The sequence below is a fragment of the Choloepus didactylus genome, chromosome 10 (assembly GCF_015220235.1).
Source record: "Choloepus didactylus isolate mChoDid1 chromosome 10, mChoDid1.pri, whole genome shotgun sequence".
NCBI lineage: Eukaryota > Metazoa > Chordata > Mammalia > Pilosa > Megalonychidae > Choloepus > Choloepus didactylus.
Window position 1 is genome coordinate 101,790,286 of NC_051316.1, and position 27,761 is coordinate 101,818,046.

General features: G+C 35.4%; 1 protein-coding gene across 1 annotated transcript; it reads left to right on the forward strand.

Annotated features, from left to right (window-relative positions):
* Window positions 1-1,085: 1,085 nt before the first annotated feature.
* Window positions 1,086-27,301, forward strand: RAB14 (RAB14, member RAS oncogene family). The gene is made up of 8 exons (XM_037798341.1): window positions 1,086-1,346; window positions 10,562-10,620; window positions 11,772-11,825; window positions 13,111-13,288; window positions 20,341-20,407; window positions 23,561-23,648; window positions 23,963-23,993; window positions 25,007-27,301. The coding sequence occupies exons 2-8, from the start codon at window positions 10,569-10,571 to the stop codon at window positions 25,182-25,184; spliced, it is 648 nt and encodes a 215-aa protein (XP_037654269.1). The 5' UTR covers window positions 1,086-1,346; window positions 10,562-10,568; the 3' UTR covers window positions 25,185-27,301.
* Window positions 27,302-27,761: the final 460 nt, after the last annotated feature.

A 27,761-nucleotide genomic window follows, 5' to 3' on the forward strand; every position in this document is an offset into this window, starting at 1 on the left:
AGGTAGATATCTAACCCTATTTTGCAGAAGAAACTGAGGGTCTGAGAAATCAACCAAAAGCACATTATTAGTAAATGGCAGAGCAGGGATTCACATCCCAGCCCTTCAGAAAGTAAAACAGATTTTCAATTGTCATACATTTTCCCAATAAACCCTTACTGGCCTTGAATGCCAAAAGCGAGCTTAAACTACATTTGGAAAGAACTGAGGCAATGTTGACTTTTCCATTAGGCAAAGTAGGCACAGTCCCTAGAGTCCACAATACTTTAAGGATTCACAAAAATATTTTTAATTCTTTTAAACGAAATTTTTGTTTTAAAGGGAGGAAGGGATCCACGAAGGCAAAGTTGCTCAAGGTCTATGAAAGTTATAATGCTGCCCTGCACAAAAAGTGTGCTAAACTTTCTGGGTAAATGATGATAGATCAAGTGTGAAGACGGGGAATGTGGACAAATCGTAAAAAATGTGGTCACAATTTCCCTCTTCCCTCCAGAGCAAGATTAAAAGGGACAGAGATGAAGCAGTGCAGAAAGGACCACTTTCTAGCTGCGTAATCTTGGACAAGTACCTTGATCTCACCGAACCTCAGTTTTGTCATCGATAAAATAGGTAGAATGGGTTGTTAGGGACTTGCTGCTTCTTTCACCGCTGTATACCAAGCGCTCAATAAATAAATACTCGTTGAGTAAGTGCAGTAAATGAACACGTAGCACAGAGGCTGGTTTACAGTAAGCGTCCAGTAAGAGGTAGTCACTGGCATCAAAAATAGTAAAAAGTCCCCAGAACGACAAACACCATCCATCAGGACCCAGACGGACCTCAGCACGAGACAAGCTCTCCGCGATTCTGCGCAGTAACTTCCCTAGGATGCGAGAACGCACGACGGCGCCTGCCTTTAGCGCCTTCCTCCTCCCCTTGACGCGCGAGGGCTAGTGGGGCGGGACTCGGCGGCGGCGCGACAAGTCCAGAGGGGAGGACAGTGGAAGGGGCGTGGCTAGCAGGCCGGGCCTCGGCAACCCTCTTCCGGGCACAGCCAGCTGCGCGCGCATCCGTCTCCCCCCTTCTTTTGTGGTCCGGCCCATTGCGAGGGTGACAGGAAACCCTGTGCAGGGAGCGCCGCCATCTTGGACCAGCCCGAGGAAGAGCCAAAGGGAGCCGCGGGAGCAGTCGCTGCTGCCACCGCTACTGCTGCCACCGGGTCCGCACCTCTTCGTATAGCCCGCCCACCTACCGGTGGCCTCGGCCGACTGCCCCCGCCTCTTCTCTCGCTGCTTCCGCACTCCTCTTTCTCGTCCTGACGCCCCCCTCCCGCCCGGAAAGCTGCCCAGCCACCAGCAACCCCCCAGGTAACCCGGGCCTTCCTCAGTGTCGGTCTCACTGTCGCCTTCCCGCTTGGTTTTTCCGAGGGGTGGGGGGTTGGGACGACGGCGAGTCCAGCCTGCAGGAGGGCGGCGCCGTAGGGACAAGCCTTGTCAGGCCGCGGCGAGCGGAGGGTCGGCGGTGGGCGCCGCACCTGACCGGACTCCTGTGCGGGGACGAAAGGTGTCCCCCGCGCTGCCCCTGCCAAAGCCGCCTTGTCTTCCAGTTCCAGCGGAGACCTTCCAGGCGTGCGGTATAGGGTGTGTTACAACCTCGCTTTCCCCGCCTCCTCGGCCGGACTGGGCAGGCCCTTTTCTCCTGGCTGCCTTTCTCCGCGGCTGCAGACCACCCCCGCGGTGTTCATCCACGCGTGCCCCGCCAGCTTCCAGCCCACGAGCCCCAGATGTGGCATTTCCCATCCCATAGGCCGTATCTGGCATTGAGTACAAAAGGCAGCACCTCGCAGTCTCGCCGGCATTTTGGACTGGCTCTGGGTGTCCTTGTTGATATAGGTAAACTGCCTCGGGACCCAGCTGAGGAAGGGGACTTTGGGTCTGTGCTTGCACGATTCTGTTTTTGGTGAGTCTCTGTAAGGCCTATGACTTTCTATAAGTCCTTGAGCCCAGAAGGCGTCTAGAAATAAATGAAGAAGAAAAAAAAGTTTTGGCATTTCAACAATTTTAGGAAAAAGAAAGGCGCAAACGTGCTTTCGAGGGTTTGCACTCTACTATGTCTAGATGTCTTCTCACATGTTTATTTTGCCTCACCTAGCCTTTGGAGATGTTACCCCATTTTACACGTGAGGAAACTGAGGCTTGCAGTTGTGACATAGTTGGTTATTGATGGTGCCTACATGCTTACTGTCCCCTTCCTTCTAGGGAGAGATGTGACTATTTACAATGCAACTGTAATTTAATTCCGTTTTTCTGATGTTCAGATTGGTTGACAGCCGATAATACCTTATAACTCAAAGTCCATCATGTCAGCCACTGCACTGCCAATCCTCATTCTCACAACCCCAGGGGAGAGATGGCAGGATTTCCTTTTTATATGTAAAGAAGAAAGTGGGGTTCCCAGAACTCAAGTACTTTACTGGTGGCCCCACAGCAAATGTCAGAGTCTAGATTTGAACTGTTGCAAAGTTTACTGCTCATTTCATTATTGCACCACAACTGGCTGTGCCTTTTATTTAGATAAAAGACAAGCTTTACCTTGCAATATTTCCAAAACCCCGCCCCCCAAGCCTTTCCAAAAATTTTCTTCAAAGGTCTGCTTAGGCACTTTTATTTGGTCATGCCTTGAAGCAATGTAATATAGTCCTTAACAGTTTCAGAGTCATGTTGTCTGCAGTTCCCACTCCAGTACTGCCACTTCCTGGTCAAGTGACCTTAAGCAAGTTACTTAACTCTCAGACTCAAGTGTCTGTCTATCAAGGGATTAACTATACCTACAACTTTGTTGTGAGGATTAAATGGGATTTAAATCCCTTAGCACACTGCTTGATGCATAGTAAGTGCCCCAGTGCCTGTAATAGTGCCTGGCACATAGTGGGTTCTTAATATTGGTTGAATGGATAGGAAGAGTATGGTTTAGGAGAGCTTTAGATTTAGACCTGGGTCTTAATCCCAGCTCTCCACTAACTTGTATATGACTGTGGGTATCTCACACTTTCCAGCTGATTTCCTTATCTGTAAAATGAGTTTTAAGGATTAGAGATTGTTTATAAAATACCTGGCATATATTAGGCACTCGGTAAATGGCAGTTATTGTAAGAGTATAAAAACTTAACAAAAACCATTGCAAATTCCTTGAAATTAAAACTACATTTAAAAGTTTTAACTTTAAAAATTTCTGGCAAACTTTATATTTGCTGCTTATTTCAACTATGCAATAGAATTTGAAGTGTTCTTAAAACTGAGTTTTATTGGTATCAGGTATCTTAGCATAATCTTAGTAAGATGTACTGTTAGAGGGAACTTAATTAAGACAAATAAAATATGTTAAAACTAGGGTTATTGAGATTTTTCATTTTTTTTGAATTTGAATTATTTTTATGTGGTTAAAAATGCCACGTATGGTTGGAGACAGTGCTTTACAAATGGCGGTATCAAAGATACTTTACTTTTAGAACTACTTATAAAACTTATTCTAGAAAATTTTAAACATATACAAAGTAGAATAGTATAATGAGCCTTCAGATGCCGTCAGTGTTAATGATGATCAGTCTTGTTTCATCTATATACCTGTCCCCTCCTCCCCAAATTATTTTGAAGTAAATCTGACATTGTATCATTTCATCTGCAAATTTTTCAGTTACTAATCCTGCTAACTCCAGTAGTGAGTGAAGGGGTCCCTGCGCAACCCCATTCCTCCACTCTCCCTCTGAACAGAAGTACAGTATTTTAGTACTTTTTTTCCTGCTCATAGCCTACTATCATAATTAGCTATAAAATTCTGTCTTTCCCTCGATAAGTTAAGGAATCACTTATTTTTTCTTCTATTCACATTATTAATTTGTATAAAATGTGGCATTAAATGTCTTGTTAAAAGTGAGGTGGTTTTCTTAAGTGAGTCTCAGAAGGGGTGGGTTATTTTTAGAGATTGCACTGCTGTTGAAAGGAAATTGACAACTCTTAGATTAGATTAGATCAACTACAGAAGTTTTATGTTCATCTGACTGACAAATCAAGTAGCATTCCATTTTAATGGGCCTGTAAGCAAATCAAAATGGGTTCTATTATTGAGTTCCATGAAAGCAGTTCCATGACAGTGTTATCATTTTTGTTCATTACTACATTGTCAAGGCTTAGCACAATACTTTGTGCTTAGTAGATGCTCAACAAGTATTTTTATATTAGAATCACACAGTCAATTTTGGCTTTGATGTTTTTAGCAAAATGTCCTGCACATAAAATAAAATCTTACCAATGTAAACAATGAGGATAAGAATTTAAATTACCTGTAATAGTTAGTGGGTTGCTTTTCTCCTTTTCAGTCTTGGGTCAATTACATAAAAATTATAGAGTAGTACATCATCTGTTCTAAGGAATAGAATAAAGTAGCTGTGTAACAGTTGTGAAAGGGTTTGTTAGTCATGGTGCATAAACAAACACAGTAAGCAGTTAAACTACTTTAAAGAAATACTCTCTAATATTACTTTTCTTTTTTAAGGCCAATCATGTGATTGACTTCACATCATGTTCTCCATATTACTGATTAATGTGGAAATTATGTTGGAAATTTCATGAGTGGGAGGTTTTTAAAAAAATTTTTATTTGTACTTTAACCCGTTTGTATATTAGAATTATATGTAAAAAATGTTTTAAAAAATATTTGATAGTCCTTTATTTTCTCTGCTTTGTATGTTTTTGAAAACGTTATCAAATGAGTATAGTACATGCTCATTATGATAAGTCAATGCAGAGATATATAAAGAAAGTTAATAATTTCCCCCTTGCCTTCTGTTTCTATTCTTGTCCTGTATTCATTTTTAACAATTTGATATGTATTCTTCCATACTATATGCATAAAGAGTTGAGTATGTATGTAGGTGCTTTAAAATGGGGTGTTCTGTTGCACAAATGGTATAACATGCTTTTTTCCCCCTTAAAATCATGGACATATTAGCAGATTAATAATCTATATCTAAATGGTTTTTAAAATGAATTCATATTATTTCATAGTACAGGTGTACTTTATTCAGTTATATTCCTGTTGATGGGAGTGTAGATTGTTTCCAGTTTTTTGCTGTTAAAGTGCTGCATTAAATGCATTTATATTTGTAGCTTTATGAATTGGAGCTTTTATTTCTGTAGGGTACTTCTCAGTGGATACCTGGGTCAAAGGGTGATTTGAATTATTTTAAATATTTTTAAAAATGCACACTTTCCAAAAATGTGGTGATTAGTGCATATGAAAGTTCCTGTATTCACATCTGTACTTGCACATTTCAAAGCTGGTCATTTATATGTCTGTATAATCTTATTTGGAAAGACACCCAATTCAGTAAAGGGAGACAATGCAGTTCTATTTTTGGCACAACAATTATTAGTGTTTAATATGTGTTCAGTAACCATTAACTTGGAAATACGTCCATGATTTTGTTAAGTGAAAAAAAGCCTATTGCCCAGGTTTATGTGATAGCATACCCCATTTTTTAAATATATTTCTCACCTTAACAGTGATATGGTTCATGTTCGAGAGATGAGGTTGAGAAATCTTTTGTTAAAGCAATATTAAGCATTGTTAATATTTAAACGAGGCCCCTTAACAAAACAAAACAAAAAAACAGAAAAAAAAGGAGTCCTCTTGAGTACATGGCACAACAGTTATTAGTGTTTAATATGTATTTAGTAAACATTTCTCTTGGCAGCCGAGAAGTTTAGAACTAAAATTTAAATGCACTGATAGTAGCACTGTTTTCCTAAATTTTTAGTATAGTTATCCTCTTTCTCTGATTTTGATTTCTTTGCTTTTTTTTTTTTTTTTAGTCTTTATACACAGACATATATTTGTGTACATCTTTGAATAAGCTACCTTAAAAAGGAAGAATTATGGTCTTCGGAATCACACCTGAGTTCAAGGTCCAGCACTGCCATTTACTAACTTTGTAACACTGGCCAAATTAGTGAATTTCTTCAAACCTCAGCTTCTTTAGTTTTTACATGGTCATAATGATCATGAGTCATTAAGTAAGAATTATATAAGACAGTAGAGGATCATCACGTGGTTTACCCTCAACAAATAGTCCCTTAAACTTTTTTGTAAGTAGACATAGAATAAGTTATTACTAGTATTACTGTTCATCTGTATCTACAAATTCTTATGGTGCATCCTCTGAATGCAATTATTTAACACTGGTTATTCAGAATATTGAATTAGAACCAAGTGAGTGAATTGAGAAGGGTTTGTGTCCTGATGCACCACCATCTCAGAACTACATGAGGAGGCAGGATGGATAGTGGTTAAGAGGGGGTTCCCAGCAGTCAAAACATTCCTGGATTCAGTACATACCTGGCCACCTAGTTGCGTGACCAGGGCATGTTACTTACTTGTTCAGTCTGTTTCCTCACCTTTAAAATGAGGGCAGTAGTAACTATCTTAGATTAAATGAGATTGCATGTAAGGTACTTAGCATATTGATCGCATATGTTAAGTACATGATAAATAGTAAAAATAAATAGTAACTATAACAATTTTTTGTTATTAGGTGACAAGTTGTTCATGTATTTAGTGATGTCTATTGTCTGCAAGAAATCAAAGGCATTTTATTTTCTTGAATCAAAGACATTAAACGAGGTCTTACCTACATGTGAACCTTGTTTTTCAAATGTTTTTTCTAAAACATGGAAGAAAGTGCATTTTAATCACACCAGTAGTTGTACACAAGATATGTAGACTATTGTGAAAGTTTATTATTGGAGATTGTAGTGTTGAGTGGATTCATGTTTTCAGTGTTTGAACTGGAACATTTTTTTGCCTGTTTTGGACCCCCATCTATGTATTGTGCTATTTGAGTTCTCAAAGAAAGTAAAGCAAAAGCACTTATAAGTAATAGGGGGGGGGAACTTTTTTCCCCTTCCAAAGCTAGGTAATATATTCCTCACCTTAATAGTGATACGTTTCATGTTTGAAAGATGAGGTTGAGAAATCCTTTGTTAAAGCAGTATTAAACATAGTTAATATTTATATGGGGTCATTTTTTTAAATCATATTTTTTGTCAAATATAACATATATACGTAGAAGTGATAACTTTCCAAGTGCAATTTAACAAATAGAGAGCAAATTTCAAAAAATATTATAGGTTACAGTTCCACAGTTTCAGTCATTTCCTTATGAAATATAACATATATACGAAAAGGTAATATCTATCAAGGTATGACTTAACAAACAGATAAATAGGAAATTTCCAGCTTTGTTATGAATTATATATAGTACCATAGTTTCACTTATTTCCTTATTGTGAAATATAACATATATACAAAAAGGTATAGCTTTCAAATTCAATTCAACAAGTAGCTATAGAACAGATTTCAAAGGATGCTATGTGTTAACAGTTCCACCATTTCAGTTCTTTCCTTCTGCTATTCTGGTACCCTAGCATCTGACAAAAAGAAAATTATATAGAGATTCAGTATTCATAATCCTTTGTTAAATTCCATTTTGTCTGTTGCTACCCCTTCCTCTAGTTTAATCACTTTCCCGATCTTTAGGGATGTCTAGGCAGTGACCACCCTAACCTGTTCATGTTGAAAAGGGGTGTCAACTTTATGAGCAAAGGCGACACATCTAGTTGATGTTCTTGAAGAGGCTATTGCCTCTGGGTTTTGGGACTTAGCTGGCTTAGTAGCACTCTAAAGGATTTAAGTCTCTGATGAATAAACTTAGTGAGTGAAACTTTTTTAGAGTCCCAGATAGGGATCTGGGTATTCTTTAAGGTTTTCGGGAGTACTGTTGACTTGGGCTTATCGTATTTGTGGTCATTTGGCATATCTAGGTGAAGCTTGCATAGGCATAACCTCCAGGATAGCCTCTTCACTCTATTTGAACTCTCTTAGCCACTAAAACCTTATTTTACTTTTCTTTTCCTGTATGGGGTCATTTGAGTACACATTTGCTAATACATAATTTGGATTGAAGATAAATGTGGGAGTATATTTAAACCTAGCCTGGTATCTTACCTTAGAATAAGAAAGGGAAAACTTGTTGGTTTGTTGGATAGATGTTCTCTGCCTTCCTTGTCTACCAAAATTAGTTAAGTTTGAATAGTTTTCCTTTAACTTTACTTTTAGAATTTTTGATTTGTGATTTTTAAGAAATTTGAACAAGAAAATATGTGATGTGATCATTCTCTTATTTAGGAATAGTTTACATTAATTAATACTTGGTAAATTTTTTAACATTTTCAAAGTTAGTCATCTCAGTAGATAATTAATAAATGCTTTTTGAGGTAATTAGTATGTGAAGCAATACACCTAGAATTGGGTTATAATCTCATGATTAGCTTTTTAGAGCATTTGACTTAGATATTGAGATTGTTAGAGGGCACAGTTTTAATTTAATGAAATGGAGGAAATCAAGGCATGTACTTTTAGCTAGAAAAGGGAAAGGAAATAGGAATACAGATGGGGAAAGAGCATGAAAGAAGTAGTAACGTAAGGGCAATAGAGAATGATGGCTTTTTTCCAAGTGTGAACAGGGAAAGGGGAATTTAAAAGAGGAATTAAAAATTAATTAGAAGAAAGAGTCTGGGGAAATGCAGGTTAAGAAGTTGGTATCATTTTAAATATTAGATTAATTTTTTTTTCCTTGTGTTTGGAATTTGGGTCAGAAATCTGGTGACTAATCCAGACAAGTTTTAGGCTCAGGACTAAGCTCTTTTTTTTTTTTTTTTAATTTTTTAAATCCTCTTTTCAGCCCTTAATTATTTGTCCCTAGTATTTGTGTGGTACTAATATGGTATTCCTATTAATTATGGTCCCTTATATGCTATATGTAGATTTTTCCCATTTACTGTTCTGTTGTCAACTCTCTGTACCAGTGTGGTAACCTTAGAAGTATATCGTGCAAGCACTAGTGCTAATCTGTGGGATAAATGCCTTTAAACAACCCCTTTCACTCCTGTTTGCCTTCTGTAAGCTCATTCTTATTTAGTTTTATTTAGTACCTAGCATCTGGAAAAGGGAATTGAGCTATTATAATTTTCAGAATCAGAGTTAGTCTAACCAGAAGAACTCCCTTTTCTGAAAGAACTGGTTAAGGGAGTTTTTTGTAGTGTAAACACTGATCGTAAATGTGTTAGAACATGTCAAGCTGGAATGGGTAAGCAGGGCATCTGCTTTCACTGAATGTAATACATACAGCTAAGGGAGGACTATATTGTGCAAAGTGATTGATAATTTACTGTAATCAACAACTACTTCTGTATTAACAGTTCACTTATTTAAATGTATATTCTCTCTGCAAGTTAAATTTTTTGTATGGACGTTTTGTGTGGAATATGGTATAAGATGTTAACTTCAGATTTTCTCTAATCATATCAAATATCTGGCTTGTGTTATGTGACAGTTGGACCAAAACAGGAAAAACAAAACGGACAAAAATACTGTAAATCGGATTTTTTTAAAAAATAGGGTTAAATCTTCTATATAGAAGAATTTTTTTTCTTTCCTGAAGCTGAAAACTGGTTTGAGAACAAATTTTATTGAAAGTTAGACAAGTATTAAAATTCAACCCTTGTTTTTCTAATACTTTGCATAGTGTCTGTACATTTAAGGCATTCATTTGAATAAATTGGAGAGTTATTAAAAATTATTAGTATTAAAAGTAGGAGAGAAATTAAATTCTGTAGGTCTTTCCGAGGGTAAAGAATAGGCTATGATCCTTTGAAATATCTCCTAATACATATACTTTAAAATTTTACAACCACAAGTACTATTTTATGCCATTATTTCTCTCAGCTTCTATAATAGTATATTGCAGGACTTAATATGTTGTTAATTTGCAAGTCCTGTGTTAGATTGAGTCATATGCCAATAACTGGCCTCTCCACCCCCTTTATTTTTTAACCTACAAAAATAACAGTGTCATGTGGGTCAACTTAATTATAACATTAATTCGACTTTCAGATATGATTGCTCTTTGGATGCTATGTTAAACATTGATTTAGAGTAGAGTAAAAAAGTTGTTTGTGGTTATAAGTTAGTGGTTACTTTTTCTACTGTTCTTTTGTAAAATCAGAGTTCTGAACAGGTAGTAGATCATCAGTAATTCAGTTGTCAGATGAGAGGATGGGGGTGGGGGTGGCCTTTAAAGAGGGAGGGAAACTCTTTATAATGATGTTTTAAAGGGATAGGGGAGATATTTATAATGATTTTTAACTAAAGGTTATAAATGTTTCCTTGTTTGAAATTTTCCAGAGTAACATTTCTTTTTGGATATTTCCTAAAGTGAAATATTGGAGTTTTTTTGGTATAGTTATTCTTATTTCTATGGATAATGCATGAGAATGTTAAAAACAACACTCATCCGAGGAAATTTGCTTTTTATCAGTTTGGGAAATGGCAGTTTTATTATGAATATCATAACCAACATTTTCTTTGTATTCAGTTTCTTTATGTATTATTCAAGGCTAGCAATGATCAGCTTGGATAACTTGTACATACTTTCCTTCTGAAGTAACACAGTTTTCTTTGTTTTTAGTGCCACCATGGCAACTGCACCATACAACTACTCTTACATCTTTAAATATATTATTATTGGTAAGTTTATTTAATCTACACTCATGTTCCACAAAGAAGTTTAAAATACAGTATATTTATCTACCAATGCAAACATACCACTTCAGAAGGAGTGACTGATTTTCTTTACTGCAAAATTAAAGCTCCTTGGTAAGATTTATTTTTGTGTTAACTGTGTACGTTTTGCATTGTAGCCCTGTATACTTCTGTATATAGTATGGAGTATTTTATGAGATGATGCTGGTGGTTCTTGGGAGCTTCCTGAAGAGGCTTGTTAATACTGGGACTGAGATTAATTTCCTAAAAGTGCTGAAATTCTAAAAAAAAAAAAAAAGGGAAAGCCCTCAGATCTCCCTGGATTCCAAAAATTGGTAGAGAACTTTTGATGCAGAATATAAGTTGTGTAATATATATAAAATATAATTTTGGTGTTTTTTTCCCATAAGTTTCAAGAAGATTTTGCTCAAATTAGAAGTCTTAATGCTGCTTATCTAAGTATAGTTGTAATAGGATAGTTGAAAATAACATTCATCTTTCAATTAAATCTTCACACTAAAATAGTTTGCTTTAATAAAGTTAAGCTAAGTGACTTTGATGCTTTCTTCACCAAAGGTTACAATTGCTGTAGTATGGTCGTGGATGGTCTTCATGTAATGCACATTCTTTTTCTTCTATGTAATTCTATAAGAAATACAGGAAATATGAAATAAGACAGGGAAGTTAGTGAATCAAGCTTTCAAGATTCCATTTATTTCTGCTGGTTATATGCTACCTCATCTGTCACTCTTAAGAGTCTTATGTTTCTGCGTATGGATTAAGGAAAAAAAAAAGTAAAATTTAGTGTCCCATAGTTGAAACTGCTCAAGGTAAAAAATACCTTTATAGTAATTTCTCTGTTAAAAAGCACTTCCCAGTTGGTGACTATTTCTTAAAGTAGTAATTAATTTACCAAATTCTATTAGTGCTAAAGGAGTCGATTTGTAATTCGCTTGAAAACTGCTGTATAGGATCTTTTGAATTAAATATAAAGTAGGGAAATATAATTTACTTCTAAGTGTCCCAGAAATTTGTTATTTGGTATGGTTAGGGTTATAGCAGTCTTTGAGTATGATCGTAAGGATATAAAATTGAGAAATGTAATTGCCACATGAAACTTTTCTTTTTTTAAACAGGGGACATGGGAGTAGGAAAATCTTGCTTGCTTCATCAATTTACAGAAAAAAAATGTAAGTTTAATGTGAGGTAAATCATTAGTAGATTTCTTTATAGTCACTTTCCTACCTTTTAAGAAGTTTCATTTTCAGTTTACTCTGTGCCTTTAAATATACCTTTCTCTATATTTGCAATTTTGTCTTCAGATACGGTAATTTTTTTTTCTTTTAAATAAGTGTAGATAAAATTAAATGTACCACTATATACAGAGTGATGATTTTTATACACAACATATAATTTGACTCATTTGTTTAGAATTCCTGACGGTAAAAGAAGTTAATTTTTAATGCATTGTATAATGTCAAATTTAAATAGTCTCATTTCATTATTGTCTGAGCTTCTATTACAGAAATTGATTATTTGATTAGGGGAAAATTGCATTATATACCATTGTTAATGAACTAGGAGTAGATTTGAAATATTTAAAATGGAATTCTTTCTATATTAATTCATGATCATTGTGATTGAGATTCAAAGTACAACAGTCTTGCTGGTAGAGGAAAGAACCAATTTGTTTTATGTAACTGGTATGCTAAATATAGTTGAAATTGTTCCTGTATAGTTGAAATTGTTTCTATGGCATTTTTATGCTTCTCACCACAGAGATTTGAGGTAATGTATTATGAAGCATCCAGCTGTTTGGTGTATATTTGTCCCATTGGCTTAGACATACCTAACTTATCAATGTATGATATTAAGTATATATTAAACAAGATGATTTCCGTTGAGACACTGATAATATTTTCTGGGATAAAGATTTGACTAATTTCTAAAATCTTTGATTGATTTGTTAAGTGTAATGATTGTCAGAATGCTAAATCATGTGATGTTAGCATTGCGAAGTATTTATTTTATTAAAATCCTTATGTTTAGTCTTTTGAGTCCAGGGATTAGCAAACTATGGCCTGCGGGCCAAATCCAGTTACTGCCTGTTTTTGTAAATAAAGTTTTATTGAAACATGGCCTTGCTTATTTTATGTATTGTCTGTGGCCACTTTTGTGCTTCATTGGCATAGTTGAGTAGTTGTAACAGACTGTATGACATATGAAACCTAAGATATTTATTTTCTGGCTCTTTACAGAAGAAGCTTACTGACCCTTGTTGTAGTCTAACCACATTTCTCTGACTCTTACTTCTGAGTCTTTGCTAATTTGTTTTTTAGTGCCATCTTTAGTGTATCTGTAGCCTACAAACATTAGTGTCATTTCAATTATTCAGTGGATTTTTCTTCCACTGTTCTTAATTTGAAGTCTTCTGAAAGTTGAGGATATAATAATATATTTTTTCTTTCCTAATAGTTATGGCTGATTGTCCTCATACAATTGGTGTTGAATTTGGTACAAGAATAATTGAAGTTAGTGGCCAAAAAATCAAACTGCAGATTTGGGATACGGCAGGACAGGAGCGGTTTAGGGCTGTTACACGAAGTTACTACAGAGGAGCTGCGGGAGCGCTTATGGTGTATGATATCACTAGGTAAGAGATTAGTAATTTTTCAGCTTTCATACTTTAGGAAAAGAAATCTGTTTTGGGCAGTGTGGTTTCTCTCTCTCTTTTCTTTATTGGTTTAGGCATTCTTTTTTTTTTTTTTTTTTTTTTAATGCAGTTTCATTGAAATATATTCACATACCATACAGTCCATCCGAAGTATATAATTGGTGGCTCACGGTATCATTTCATAGTTGTGCATTCATCACCATGATCAATTTTAGAACATCTTTGTTACTCCAGAAAAATAAACAAAAATAAAAAAGAAAACCCAAAACATCCCAAATCCCTTATCCTCCCCATTCTTTTTTTTTTTTTTTTTAAAGTTTTATTCTTGATGTAATCACATAGTTAGGCATTTACTACCACTGTCAATATGAGAACATCCTCTTATATCCCCCTATTATTGACATTTAGCTTTGGTGTAGTGCCTTTATTACAATTAATGACAGAATATTACAATGTGACTGTTAACTATAGACCCTAGTTTACATTAATTGTATTTTTTTCCCATATACCACCCTATTATTAACACCTTGTGATAGTGATGTGCATTCTAGTTCATGTAAGAACTTTCTTATATTTGTACAGTTAACCACCAACATTGTCCATTCTAGGTTTCACTAAGTTACAGAGTCTCAGTTTTTATCCTCTAGCTTTCCTTCTGGTGACATACATGACCCTAGCCTTTCTCTTTCAACCATTCTCACACTCAGCATTGTTAATTAACTTACAGTATTGTGCTATCACACAGTATTGTACTATCCATTACTCAACATTAATCATCAACCTTATTAAACATTCTGTTCTGCTTAAGCATCGATTGCCCACTCTCTGCCCTCTTTTCTGTCTCCTGATAACCTGTGCTCTTGAATTTAACTCTCAGAGTTTGCTCATTATAGTTAGTTCATGTTAGTGATACCATACAATATCTGTTCTTTTGTTTCTGGCTTATTTCACTCAACATAATGTCCTCAAGGTTCATTCATGTCTTTGCATGCATCACGATCACTCTTTCCTATAGCCGCACAATATTCCATCGTATCTATACACAACATTTCGCCATTCCACTCTTCACTCGATGGATCCTTGTTAGGCATTCTTTTGTTTCTAATTGTGTGACTGTAAATGAGCTCGTTACGAGTTTATGGTTTCTTTCCTAAATTGCTGTGTAAAACTTGATGATATAAAATGTTGATTTCTTTTTCTGAAAGTGGGTATGACTGAAGAAAAATTTCAGGTGATGAGGGGTGGAGGTGAAATATGTTATATCAAACTTTGTTATTTTCATGTAAGTAAAAAAGCAATAGAGTTATTCCACCTATTCAGTCACTAGTGTTAAAATTTACACCTTCTCAAAATAAATCCAAGCAAATAATTAACTAGTTTTGCTAGTCCAACATGGTAGATTCTAAAAAGTTTTTATACTTGCATCTGAAGGTATTTGTGTATTTAATTGTTCATTTACTTATATTATTTTTCATTCTAAAAATGGGTTGAAGTGGCTATCAGTACTGCATACAGCAAAATGAAACTTATTTCAACATGGCTATTTCTGGAAATTCATAGCACTTGTTACAAAGTTACAAACTGGACTTTAAGGTTTGGCTTTGGAAAACATGGAAAACTATGCCACTTCATTGGACATGTGCTTTTTGTCCACTATAAGCTGGATCACATTTCACATTGATGCAGAGTGACTCATGTCTCACTTTTTTGGGGAGTAGGGATGAGGAAGTGGGACCAAATGATAATTTGACTTTCAAGCATATTTCTTTTGGGAAATGTAAATACTGTTTCCTCCTTCAGAAGTCACAATACACATTAGCAAATTAGGATCCTGAGAGGTTCTGCTGTAGAGAAATTCTTTATGGTTTAATCTTGTTTAATTTTGCATTTCCTATGCTTATTTAATGAGGAACACACTTTGGGAAATGCTGCCTTAGAATAAAGGTAGTGGCTGATGATAATTACAGTGTTTAAAGTTTTAGTAAATTCTAGAATTGGATGGTCTCAGGGCAAAATAATGAAACAAGTTTAATATTCTTTACTATATTCAGGCAATCAGTAACACACTCAGTAAGTAGTATGTGGAAATACTAATAAAGAACCAGGCCATCTGCACAGGACTGACTTTATTTTATGTGAGATGCGTTCCTGAAAAATTCACATAAAATCCATGCATTTTAAAGAAAATTAAAGGTGATTTGTTTTTTCTTTTGAACATGCCTTTTTAGCAAACTTTTGGTCAAGGGTCCATTCAAGTCATCAGAAGTACTTTCGACTGGAAACAGTACAAATTTCCATCACCTGATGAATGGATAAACAAAATGTGGTATATATACAAAATGGAATATCATTTGGCCATAAAAGAAAATGACGTTTTGGCACATGGTACAACATGGATGAATTTTTTTTTTTTTTTTTTTTGAGGAATATTTTTTTTTTTATTAAATTCAGTTTTATTGAAATACATTCACATACCATACAATCATCCATGATATACAATCCACTGTCCACAGTATGATAACATAGTTATGCGTTCATCACCACAGTCTATCTCTGAACATTTTCCTTACATCAGAAAGAACCAGAACAAGAATAAAAAATAAAAGTGAAAAAAAACACCCAAATCATCCCCCCATCCCACCCCATTTGTCCTTTAGTTTTTATCCCCATTCCTCCACTCATCCATACACTAGATAAAGGGGGTGTGATCCACAAGGTCTTCACAATCACACTGTCACCCCTTGTAATCTACATTATTATATAATTGTCTTCAGGAGTCCAGACTGCTGGGTTGGAGTTTGGTAGTTTCAGGTATTTACTTCTAGCTATTCCAATACATTAAAGCCTAAGAGGTGTTATCTATATAGTGCATAAGAATGTCCACTAGAGTGACCTCTCGACTACATTTGGAATCTCTCAGCCACTGAAACTATTTCGTCTCATTTTGCATCCCCCTTTTGGTCAAGAAGATACTCTCAGTCCCACGATGCCGGGTCCACATTCATCCCCGGGAGTCATACTCTGCGTTGCCAGGGAGATTTACACCCCTGGGAGTCGGGTCCCACGTAGAGGGGAGGGCAGTGAGTTCACCTGTCGAGATGGCTCAGTTAGAGAGAGAGGGGGCCACATCTGAGCAACGAAGAGGTACTCAGGGGGAGACTCTTAGGCACCATTACATACAACTTTAGACTTTCCTTTGTGGTAATGAGCTTCATAAGGGCAAGTCCCATGCTTGAGGGCTCAGCACATCAAACCGCCAGTCCCAATGTTTGTGACAACATACGCTAGGGGATCAGCATCTTAAAGTTTAGAGATAGGCCTTACAATTCAGGGATAGAGTTAACTGCTGTAAGAGCTTACAATCTAGGGACTATTACAATTATTGTGTCCACGTTAGGCTATGTTCTAAGATTCAATTCTGAGTTTACACATTGTAGTTAGTCCATATTAGTGAGGCATCATCCCTCTCACCATGTTTTCTCCAATACTTTTACTCCTATATATATATTTTCCTACAATTTTATAGAGTTATATTCACATACCATACATTTATCCACAGTGTACAATCAGTTGTTCATGGTATCATCATAAAGTTGTACATTTATCACCACAATCAGCATTTGAACATACTGATTACTACAAGAAAAATTTTTTTTTTTTTTAGCAATAAGAAAAAATGATAAAAAGAAAAATAACATGTCATACAATACAATATACTACTAAGGACAGCAAATAACACCACTACCAAGAATCCCATATTACTCCCCTATATCCCCTTCTCATATATATTTAGCATTGGTGTATTGCCTTTGTTACATTTAATGGAGGTATATTACAATGTTACTGTTGACCATAGACTCCAGTTTGCTTTGATTATGTTTTTTCCTGAATACCATCCCTTTTTCAGATTTCTACATGGTTGACATTCATTTGCTTTCCCACATGCAAAAACATTTTTATATTTGTATATTTAGTAACAGTCATTGGCCACTCCAGTTTTTGCCATGTTATACAGTCCCAGTCTTTATCATCTATCTTTACCTCTGGTGTCATACATTCTCCTATCCCACCTCTTTCAGCTTTACTCACAGACATCTATGTTCAGTGTACTTACAATACTGTGCTACCATCACACAATATTACAACATGGATGAATTTTGAAAACATTATTCTAAGTGAAAGAAGCATGACACAGAAAGTCACATATTATATGTTACATTGTATGAAATGTTCAGAATAGGCAAATCCTTAGAGATAAAGGTAGGTTAGTAGTTGCCAGGGATGAGGAGTGACTGCTGATGGGCACAGGGTTTGTTTTTGCAGTGATGAAAATGTTCTGGAATTCATGGTGATTGATGCACAACAATTATAATAGTAACATCAGAGATCACTGATCACAGATCACCATAACAGATATAATAATGAAAAAGTTTGAAATATTGGGAAAATTACCAAAGTGCAACACAGACACAAAGTGAGCACATACTGTTGGAAAAATGGCGTCGATAGACTTGCTCAATGCAGGGTTGCAACAAATTTGTAAAAAAATTGTAAAAAAAAAAATCTGCAAAGTGCAATTAAGGTATTCCTGTATATACATACAATGGAATATTATTCAGCTGTAAAAAGCAATGAAGTTCTGATACATGCTACAACCTGGATGAACCCTGAAGACATTATGTTATGTTGAATGAAATAAACCAGACACAAAAGGACAAATATTTTATGATTTCACTGATATGACATAAATAGGATATGTAAATTCATAGTCAAAAATTAGAATATGGATTATCAGAGGTGGGGCTGGGGAAAGGGGTGTTAATGTTTAATTGGTACAGCTCTTCGGGGTAATGGAAAATTTTAGTAATGGATGGTGGTGACGGTAATTAACAACACTGAATTGTATATTTGCCGGTGGTTAAAATGATTAATTTGAAGTTGTATATATGTTGCCAGAATAAAAAATAAATAAATAAAAACCCCATAGAACACTGTAACACAGAGTGAACCGTAATGTAAACTACAGACTATAGTTAGTAATATAATTATGGTAATACTGTCTCATCATTTATAACAAATGTATCACAGTAAAGCAAAATGTTAATAATAGAGAAAATTGCTTGTGTGTGAGGAGATTTATATGGGAGTTTTGTACTTTATGCATGATTTTTCTGTAAACCTACAAGTGCTCTAATTGAAAACAAAAAGAACTTCAGGACTTAGTTCTTGCCTTAGTATCACATAATGGTGACATTGGTATTGTAGCCATGCCACCATTTTTTTTTTTTCTCATTGTAAATCCTTGACATTTTGCAAACTTTAAAGTCCCTGCTCTAACTACTTTTTATTCTTGTATTAACTTTGTTGCAGGACCCTTTCCTTAAATTGACAGCCTAACCTTATCATGGCAGTCATTTGGCTGTATTAGTCATTTGATATATCTAACATCCACATCAAAGTTACAGGTATTTTAGCACTTTGGAGTGTTTTTTTTGTTTGTTTTTTTGCATTAGCACCACTATTTAAGGAGTATCTGAATGATACTGTATTTGTAGATTTTAATTATAATAACTGAATTTTAAATTTTTAGCATGACAGTTATCAGAATCACTGACCTGTACTTGTAAATAATACAGTTTACATCATCTTGATACTAGTTACAAAAGGAGGTGTAGGCATTTCTGTTTACCATTTAAAATGGTGGCAGTTTGTAATTCATTGTCCTTGCCAGCTTTGAAATTTTAAAAGTCAACAAAACATTATAAGTATTTTTGGATTTGTATTACTTTAAGTTTTATGCATGAAGTAAGACATTTGTTGTGGAAAAGCAAGGTAAGACAATACTACTAATATTGAGCAGTGATAAGGCTTGTGCTTTTTTAAAAAAATATTTGACAATTGTTAGAAAATTTTAAAATATTGGAAAAAAGATGCTATATTGATTTATATGATACTAGATATTTTGAAATTTTTGGTGATTTATGTATATATGATACAGTACAATAAAAAGGAAGACTGAGTAAGGAGTTCATTTCTTACTGGGAAAGGATTAAGTTGGAATACTGAATTTTATATGAGAATTGGGTAGCTGGAGAATATGGACTATTTCACAAGGCCAAACTAGAAACATTTAGAAGACATGTGGTGGGTGGAAAGGTTCTGGGACTCATTTGTGAGCATCCATTTCCTTACCTGTTCAGTGAGTAAGGTGGATTAATGTTCTGTGAGTTTCTTTGGTAGGTTGACTCTGTATAATAATGTAAATTTTTTGGAATTTTGCTGTCTTAGGGCCTACTTGGCTAGTGCAAATAAGCCTGTGTTACAACTCTTGCTTGGGCAAAGTGGACAAATAGGGCATTCCAAATTAAAAAATGATTTAGCTTCCTGGTAAATAAGAGTGCAAAGTTAGGATAATCTAGCTCTCTGATAGCTAGGAACTTGAGTTTACAGTCAAATATATTAAATGCCTTTTTTTTTTTCTTAACCTCTCCATTGTTTTATTTTATTGCTTTCTAAAATACACATGTATTACAGGAATATAGTCTTGCAAAAAATTCAAACAATAGACACATTAACAAATAAAGTAAATGGTGAAAACCCCCTTGTTTCTTTCCTTCAGAGATTCCTACTTGTTAAAGAATTTTTCCCATGCATTTACATGTAACTGTATATAAACAGTTATAAAGCTTTTAAGCATGACTGGGATCATAATATATGCATTGTTCTGCAATATATCTTTCCATGAAATGTGTTTTGGAGATCTGTTTGTACAATTTACTCCTGACATATAGGTAATTAGCAGAGTTAGATATTGGGTTACTTATTTAAAAATATCAAGTTTGGCTAGATTTGAAAGGTATGTGGTTGCATATAGCAACTGTTCTTCCTGAATAACAATTTAGACAAGTAAAAATACTGACTTTTTTAAGGTTTGTTGATTAAAGGGTGTATTTTAAATATTTATTGTTCTTTTTTCTGTTTAAATGGCAATTGTTTGTCGTGGTTACAACTTTACACTTTAATTTTTGCAGAAGAAGTACATATAATCACTTAAGCAGCTGGTTGACAGATGCAAGGAATCTCACCAATCCAAATACTGTAAGTTAAGTGACACCTATTGTAACAGAAGATTTAAGATCCAAGTCAACCCAAAAGGGAGCTATTTATTGATGGGGCTTTTGTATTTGGGTTCTAAAAATGAGAGAATCTTTATTTTATTCCTAATTGAAGAAAAAATTTTTTTAAAGTTCTAATTACCCCAAGTTTTGCATTTTATTATTCTTGGTTTTGATTCATGTTTATGGTGTGAAAAATGATAATTATTAATGGCATGGTGATCTCATGTCAAGTAGAGACTACAAAATCTGAGATTGTTGTCATAAAAGGGGATCTGTATGAGGTAAAAAATTCGATTTTAAAGGCCAACTCCCATGTTAGACCCTGCAGTATACAAAGATAGATATGGGTCTTTGATCCCCACGAGCTCTGTTGCAGGGTACAAAGTAATTATGCTGCAAAGCAGATTGAAGTATTTGTTAAAAATAATAGAGTGACTGGCACAGGTATGAGGGAACCCCAGGAGTAGTGCCATTTGGAGAAACCAACTTTATAGAGGTGGTGACAATTGAGCTGGGCCTTGAGGAGTAGGTAGAGTTACGGTGGGTGGTGTGAGGGTATTCCAGGAATAATGTGAGGAAAGGCACTTGCTAAGTTTTGGCTGACACTGAGCTTCTCAAAACAAGGCCTGTGTTTCACTTAGCTTTGTACCCCCAGCATCTAGCAGAGTCCTGTTTGAGTAAATATGTCAGGGGTAGTATTTTATCATCGAGCAACAATTTAGTCATATTGAGAGTCAGTTAACATTGTGTGCTTGTTATGCTAGGGACTGTGGTTGGAATGCTCACATCATCACATTAAATCCACTGTTGGATATACAAATCTATACATGGATGTTCATAGCTTTATTTGCAGTAGCCAAAAACTGGAAATAACCCAAATGTCCATTGGTGGATGAATAGTTATACTATGGAATACCACTGAATAAAAAAGAGTGAACTGTTGACACACATAATAACTTAGCTCGCTCGATCTCAAGGGCATAATGCTGGAGGGAAAAAGCTAGTTTCAAAAGGCCACATACAGTCAGATTCTATTTATATGACATTCTAGTAACAGAATTATAGGCATGGAGAACAGATTAGTGGTTACGAGGGTTTAGGGGTGGGGGTTGGAGGTGAGAGTGTGTGCTTATGAGGATAGTACAGAGCATTTCCTCTAATGATGGAACAGTGCTATATTTTGATTGTGGTGAAAAAGCTTTACGTATTTGACAAAATTGCCTAGAACTACAAGCATGTACACACAGAAGTGAGGGTAAAAACAGGTAAAATCTGAATAAGGTTTGTAGATTTTACCAGTTTTGTGGTTTTGATATCACATTATAGTTGTGTAAGATGCTACCATTGGGGAAGTTTGGTAAAGGGTACACAGGATCTCTCTCTACTGTTTTTGGAAGGTCTTGTGACACTAATTTTTTGAGTAAATATTAAAAAACAAAGCAGAAAACAAAAAACTCATAGAGGGTCCATGAAGGAGTATAATAAAAAATGAGCCATGTCCTTTCTCCCTCATTTATGTGTTTTGAGATCTTACTTGATCTTCAGGAAAAAAAAAAAAAAGGACTTTTCTTTAAAGTCCAGCTCAAATGCTACATGTTCTATAAAGTTGCCTTTGGTTTCTATGAAGAAGTTATGTACTCTTTCATTTTGTTGCTTGTGTGTTTTATACCTCTGTGTTGTTAACATGCCACTTTATGTTTCCCTTTTAGGGAGCTAAGAAGCCTGGCTTGGAAATTCTTAAGGAATTGGGAGGGGAGGCAGTATTTCCATTCAGCAAACATTTTTTGTTATGAATGCCTATCTTATAAATGACCCTGTAGTAAGCCATTGTGGCTTTAAAGCAGCCTTGATTGAAAAAAGAAAAAAATTCCTTTTTAACTGTGATTACTTTCGTCTTTTAAAGGCTAGTGTACTGTATATGAAAATTGTTTTCCCTTCTCAGTGGGCATTGTCCACATTGACTGAAGCATGCTCATTTTTGTTGTACTCCTTAACTTGCATAAGGTTTTCCATTCAGATCAAAATGGTTATTTAAGCCAGATGCTGTAACTTCACGTGAAAATTGTTAACAGAAGGGTCATTTAGTTGAAACCATCCACTTCTAAGGTATCTTTATCTGGATTATGATATCTCTCTGGAAACCAGTTGGTGTTAAATAATCTTATATATAGCAGAGCAGATTTATACATAAATCTTGACTCTCCCTAACCCCCAAAAAAGTCAAAGTGCTATTTCCCAAGGCTGCGTACTTTATAAATATTTTTCAGAGCTCCTTTAACTTTAGCCTATCTTCACTTGTGTAAATGATTCCCAAGTGGATATACCTATGTGGTATTTTGCCTTGCATTCGAACTTTGTTGTATACTCTCCCTCTTCCCCTTCCTCCCAGACAACACACACAGATGTTTGTTATCAGTTGCTACAAACTTAGTCCTTCCTAGGGCTAGTGTGGGGTAGGACAGTATTTGTCTGAATGTTACAGTTGTAGTGAGTGACCTTTGGCAAATCCCTTTCCATGTTTGGGCTTTAATTTTCTCACCTGTACCTTGAACAAGTTGAAATGGTGGTTTTTAAACTTGTTGAGGGTCCTAGAACCTTTTGAAAATCTGATGTAAGTCATGAATCTTTTCCCCTAAGAAATGTCCATGTACACAACATTTTGCATTTAATGTCAAAATATTCACAGGTCTCTTGGAGCTTGTCCGTGGACCCTTAATAATCTTACTCATGTAAATCATATTCTTCGGCCTAGACCAGGGGTCACCTAATTACAACCTGAACAGTTTGTGAGCTAAGAATGGCTTTTACATTTTTAAAGGGTTTTAAACACACACACAAACAGCAAAGAACATGTGACAGAAGCCATGTGGGACCCACAACTTAAAATATATATTGTCTGGTCCTTTATAGAAAGTTGGCTAACCCCTGGCCTGGACAATTGCCAAGATTCCTCTTAGTGTTCAGGACTTTATGATTATGCAGTCCTGCCTGCTGGAGAATTGTTGGTACTTGGTTTCCTTTTTGGGCCCAGGTATTTTTTTCTGTCAAGATTTTTGGATTTCAGTATTTGCATGGTTGATATAAATGATTGCTTTTGTTTTAAAAGATGTCTTTCTTTTTGGTCACAAATTAGGTAATAATTCTCATAGGAAATAAAGCAGATTTGGAGGCACAGAGAGATGTTACATATGAAGAAGCCAAACAGTTTGCTGAAGAAAATGGTGGGTTTTTTTTAAGATTTTTAATGGCTCTTCTGACACACTTAGGAAAGGTGGGATTTTGATATTGCAAATTACTTGATAATTCTGTTTTTTTATGCAAACTGTACAAAAATAACAAGAATAAGAACATGTGTTTCTATTTGAGATTTATGTTGGGAGTAGTACAGTATTTAATGACAAATACAAAGATTCCTCCATCTGAAACTCATAAACTCTCTCATCAAATATTATGATAGGAGTACTGAAAACTGGTGGGAATCTTCCTTGTGCATTAAGTTGAAATGTCCTAATCATAGTCTAAATTTTATTTTTAGGCTTATTGTTCCTTGAAGCAAGTGCAAAAACGTAAGTATGGCTAAGACATTTATCATGTTTCCTTTATATTCAGGTTTCTCAAATCAGTCAAAATCTAGAATATGAAACGTGTTCATTATTCTCTAGAATGAGAAAATTCTATTTTAAATGCATATTATAACCCCTCATGGCAGGAAGAACAGCAAGCAAACATCCATTTACTTCCTGTTCTGTTTTTCAAAATAATACTAATTTTTGTTATTTTACCTAAAAGATTGTACTTTGATTATGCTTACTGGTAACCCAGGTTGATAAATGAAACTGTTTGCATTTCAAAAGTGTTTCACAACTGAGGTTTCATTTGGTGTCTTAGACCCAGGCTTGGTCAGCCTGTTCATATATGTTCTGATGATGATAAAAAGCTCATCTTAAGGAAGTACTTAGTGTCTTAAGAATAATCAGAAGCACAAACAACATTTTCTAATTGTCCTTTCATATCCATTATTGATCCCTAGGTTTCCCATCATAAAAATTACTTGAAGGGTGAGGAGAGGCTAGCCCCTTTTTGTTTAGCTATATCTATGCTGTAGTCCCAAGGGAACTTAAATGTGACCATGGCCAAGCATGAATACTCCACCATCACATGATAAAAACAGTAGTGTTCATTCTTGGCTAACCAGATCATACAAATCCTGGAATCCTGTTCTGTGTGTTTGGAGATACTTCATTTCTGTTTGGAGTATTTTCTCTGTTATCACAGAAATGGCCTGTATTATCTGTCATATTATGTTACTATATAGCATTTTAATGATTAAAACACATACAGTTTTCCAAAAAGGATTTGTAGAAACAGCTCTTAGTATCATGTTTATATGCTTTCCACAGAAAATATTTTCCCATGTTGTTCTCTTAGCTCAGTCTTCTGTTAATCTCTTATTAGATGACAGAGGCTAAGTTGAAGACATCATGGCAGTTGACTGAAGGTTAGCAGAAGATTAGTGTATAACGTCTTGTCTTTTGTAGAAGGTTTATGGTTCTGCAATAAATTGTCAATTGCCTCTTAGGGGAGAGAATGTAGAAGATGCCTTCCTTGAGGCTGCCAAGAAAATCTATCAGAACATTCAGGATGGAAGCCTGGATTTGAATGCTGCAGAGTCTGGTGTACAACACAAACCCTCAGCCCCGCAGGGAGGCCGGCTAACCAGTGAACCCCAACCCCAGAGAGAAGGCTGTGGCTGCTAGTGACCTCTTTGCTGTGGCCTCTCATTTGACCTTTCAACTCTGTCTGTTGGAAGCAGTACTTTTTACTGCCTCATTGTCTTCTGTACATCTTACTGGGTTTAATTAAAAAAAAAAAAAAGAAAAAACAACTCTGTTGTAAAAACAGTTAACACAATACTAAACTGCTAAACAACTAGATGTAATCAGGTTATAAAAGGCAAGTAGAGTAATAAATCTCTCCTGCATGGTAAATCTAGACATTCCCCCCCCCCCCTCGATTGTCCTCGTGATAGGTATGTCACCAATACATGATTTAAATTGAGCACTGATGCTGGACTTACTGATTTTTACCCCTTCCCACCTTTTTTGGCAAGGCTTTGTCTTATTATATGGTTTAATTTTATGGTATCTTAAGCCTTTCCCTCCATCTTTAACCGTTCAAGTATGTCTGTTGTAACCAATAAGCTTATTGCTGTGAAATGACTTCTGATGGTAGAGAAGAGGTTTTATAACTGCTTTTTTGGTTTTGTTTTTGTTGGATTCCTTGTTGCGTGAGTGACGTTTTTCTTGAGGTTTGCTTCTGTCTTAGCCTTGCACAGGGAAAATATCCCTTTATCTTTCCTCTTGAGCTTTATTGATAGCTTTATCCTTTTTTTTCCATACTATTTTATCCTTTTCTCTTTAAAAGAAAGTAAATATGTATAAAATTAGAAGGAACTGAACTAACAATACATTCTGTGTATATTATTTTAATGAAGAAAATAAATTGATTACTGGCATTAGAACAGTATATAAAATACCAGTTTGTACAGTATGATCTATATGTGACCATGTTACTCCCTTCCATTTCACACAAGGAAATTTTAGACACAACTGCAGTTCACAAGTAATAAGGCTCTACTCCTTGGTGCTGGCAGCATTTGGGGACATTATGCTGGAAAGAGCTCCTAGCCTGAGAGGATTAACACTAGCAGATTCTGTTCCATCTTTGTACTGTGGCTTACCTGCTGATTTTCTTAACTGTTCTTGTGCAATCGACAATGTGCTAACCTGCTTTTCTCTTTTTGTAAACGTTTTGCATTACAGGCTGCGTTTCTTGCCTTACTGTATAGAAAAAGAAAAAAGGCTGGATTTATTCTTGCACATTTTAATCTTTTATACCTTTGTCTTTTTGGAATGGTCATATTCTGAACTGGACAGCCAGAACCATAGGTCTGCTGTTAAGGGATTTTAAATTGTGCATTTTTAACACTACAGTGAAATAATTTAAGATGTCCCTTGTGTTCATAGTATGAGGGGTTATTTTATGTCACGTTGGCATAAATTGTTTTGTAAAAGGGAAAGTGTACTAGTGTCTCAACGTTCTTGCTGATACAAAGTAAGTTACTACTTTGCACTAGTGGTTTGGCCACTGAAAGAATACCGTATTGCAGGAGAAATAATCATATCTTTAGACAGCACACTTAGTTTTTACCAAGTTCTTCACCTCAGTTGATTGATTTCTAATTGAGTTTATGGTTCAGAGGCTGGGAATCAAGAAGTTATTTGAAGTAGGATAGGTAAACCTCAGCAATATGAACTTAGCTCAGCTGCTGTGTTTAAAATACACATTTTAAATCCTCTTTACAGACAAAGTAAAAGTACATCTTTCTGGGTTGTAAACACATGGTAGTACCAGAGTATTGTATAGTCACAGTTAAATAAAAGCCAAAACTGGAATGTGTAGAAAATAGGATTTGGTTAATTTGTGGACTCATCTTTATTTTTGTCTTTGTTTAGCTTATTAAAAAGATTCCTGAAGTAGATTGGTATATTCTGTTAAAGACTTATAGTGATCCACTCTGCTTACACTGTTGCATCACAAGGGACTCGCCCAGGGACCATGACCTGCTGGTAGGTGTATATAGTTACAGAAACAAAGCAAACCACCCACTGGGATATACAGTAGCAATCCAAATTAAAGACCGTGGCTTCTTGTTTAGGTGCAATATCCTGATTCCCAAAGTTAGTTACAGTGGGTCTTATTGTTTTTGTGACAGAAGGATTTATTCAGACTGCTGTACTCTTCATTTGATGTAACAAAATGCTATTAATCTAAATATTTGTAAATAAAGTACCTGTATCTAGATTACGTAAAATTGGTTGCATTATTTTCTGAACTAAAATAGGATTTCTTATTTTCTTCAGGTGAACATTTTATTTGATGTAAGCTGTCAGTTTTATTGCAGAATTGTCTTAATTTATTGTATAGAGAGACATCTACGTATGTAACATTTAAAACCATATCACTGAGTAATTGAGCTACAATTTTATCCTTGTGTTTGGACCACACTTGTACTGTTTTCAGTCAGCCTTTTTCAGTGTGAGATCAGTACATTTGGTGGGTAATAGTATTCTCCTTTGACTGTACTTGGGGCCATATTCTATTATTTGCATGTGTAATCCCCTGTAATAAACTTGGGTGCTCAAAAATAGAGCAGCAGATTGTCATATTATAATATCCTTGTTCTAGGTGCTGAGCAGTACATTTTGGAGAAAATGCAAAATTCTCTTAATTTTTAACCCAGGACAGCTCACTGCTTGTGCAGGTCACCTGCT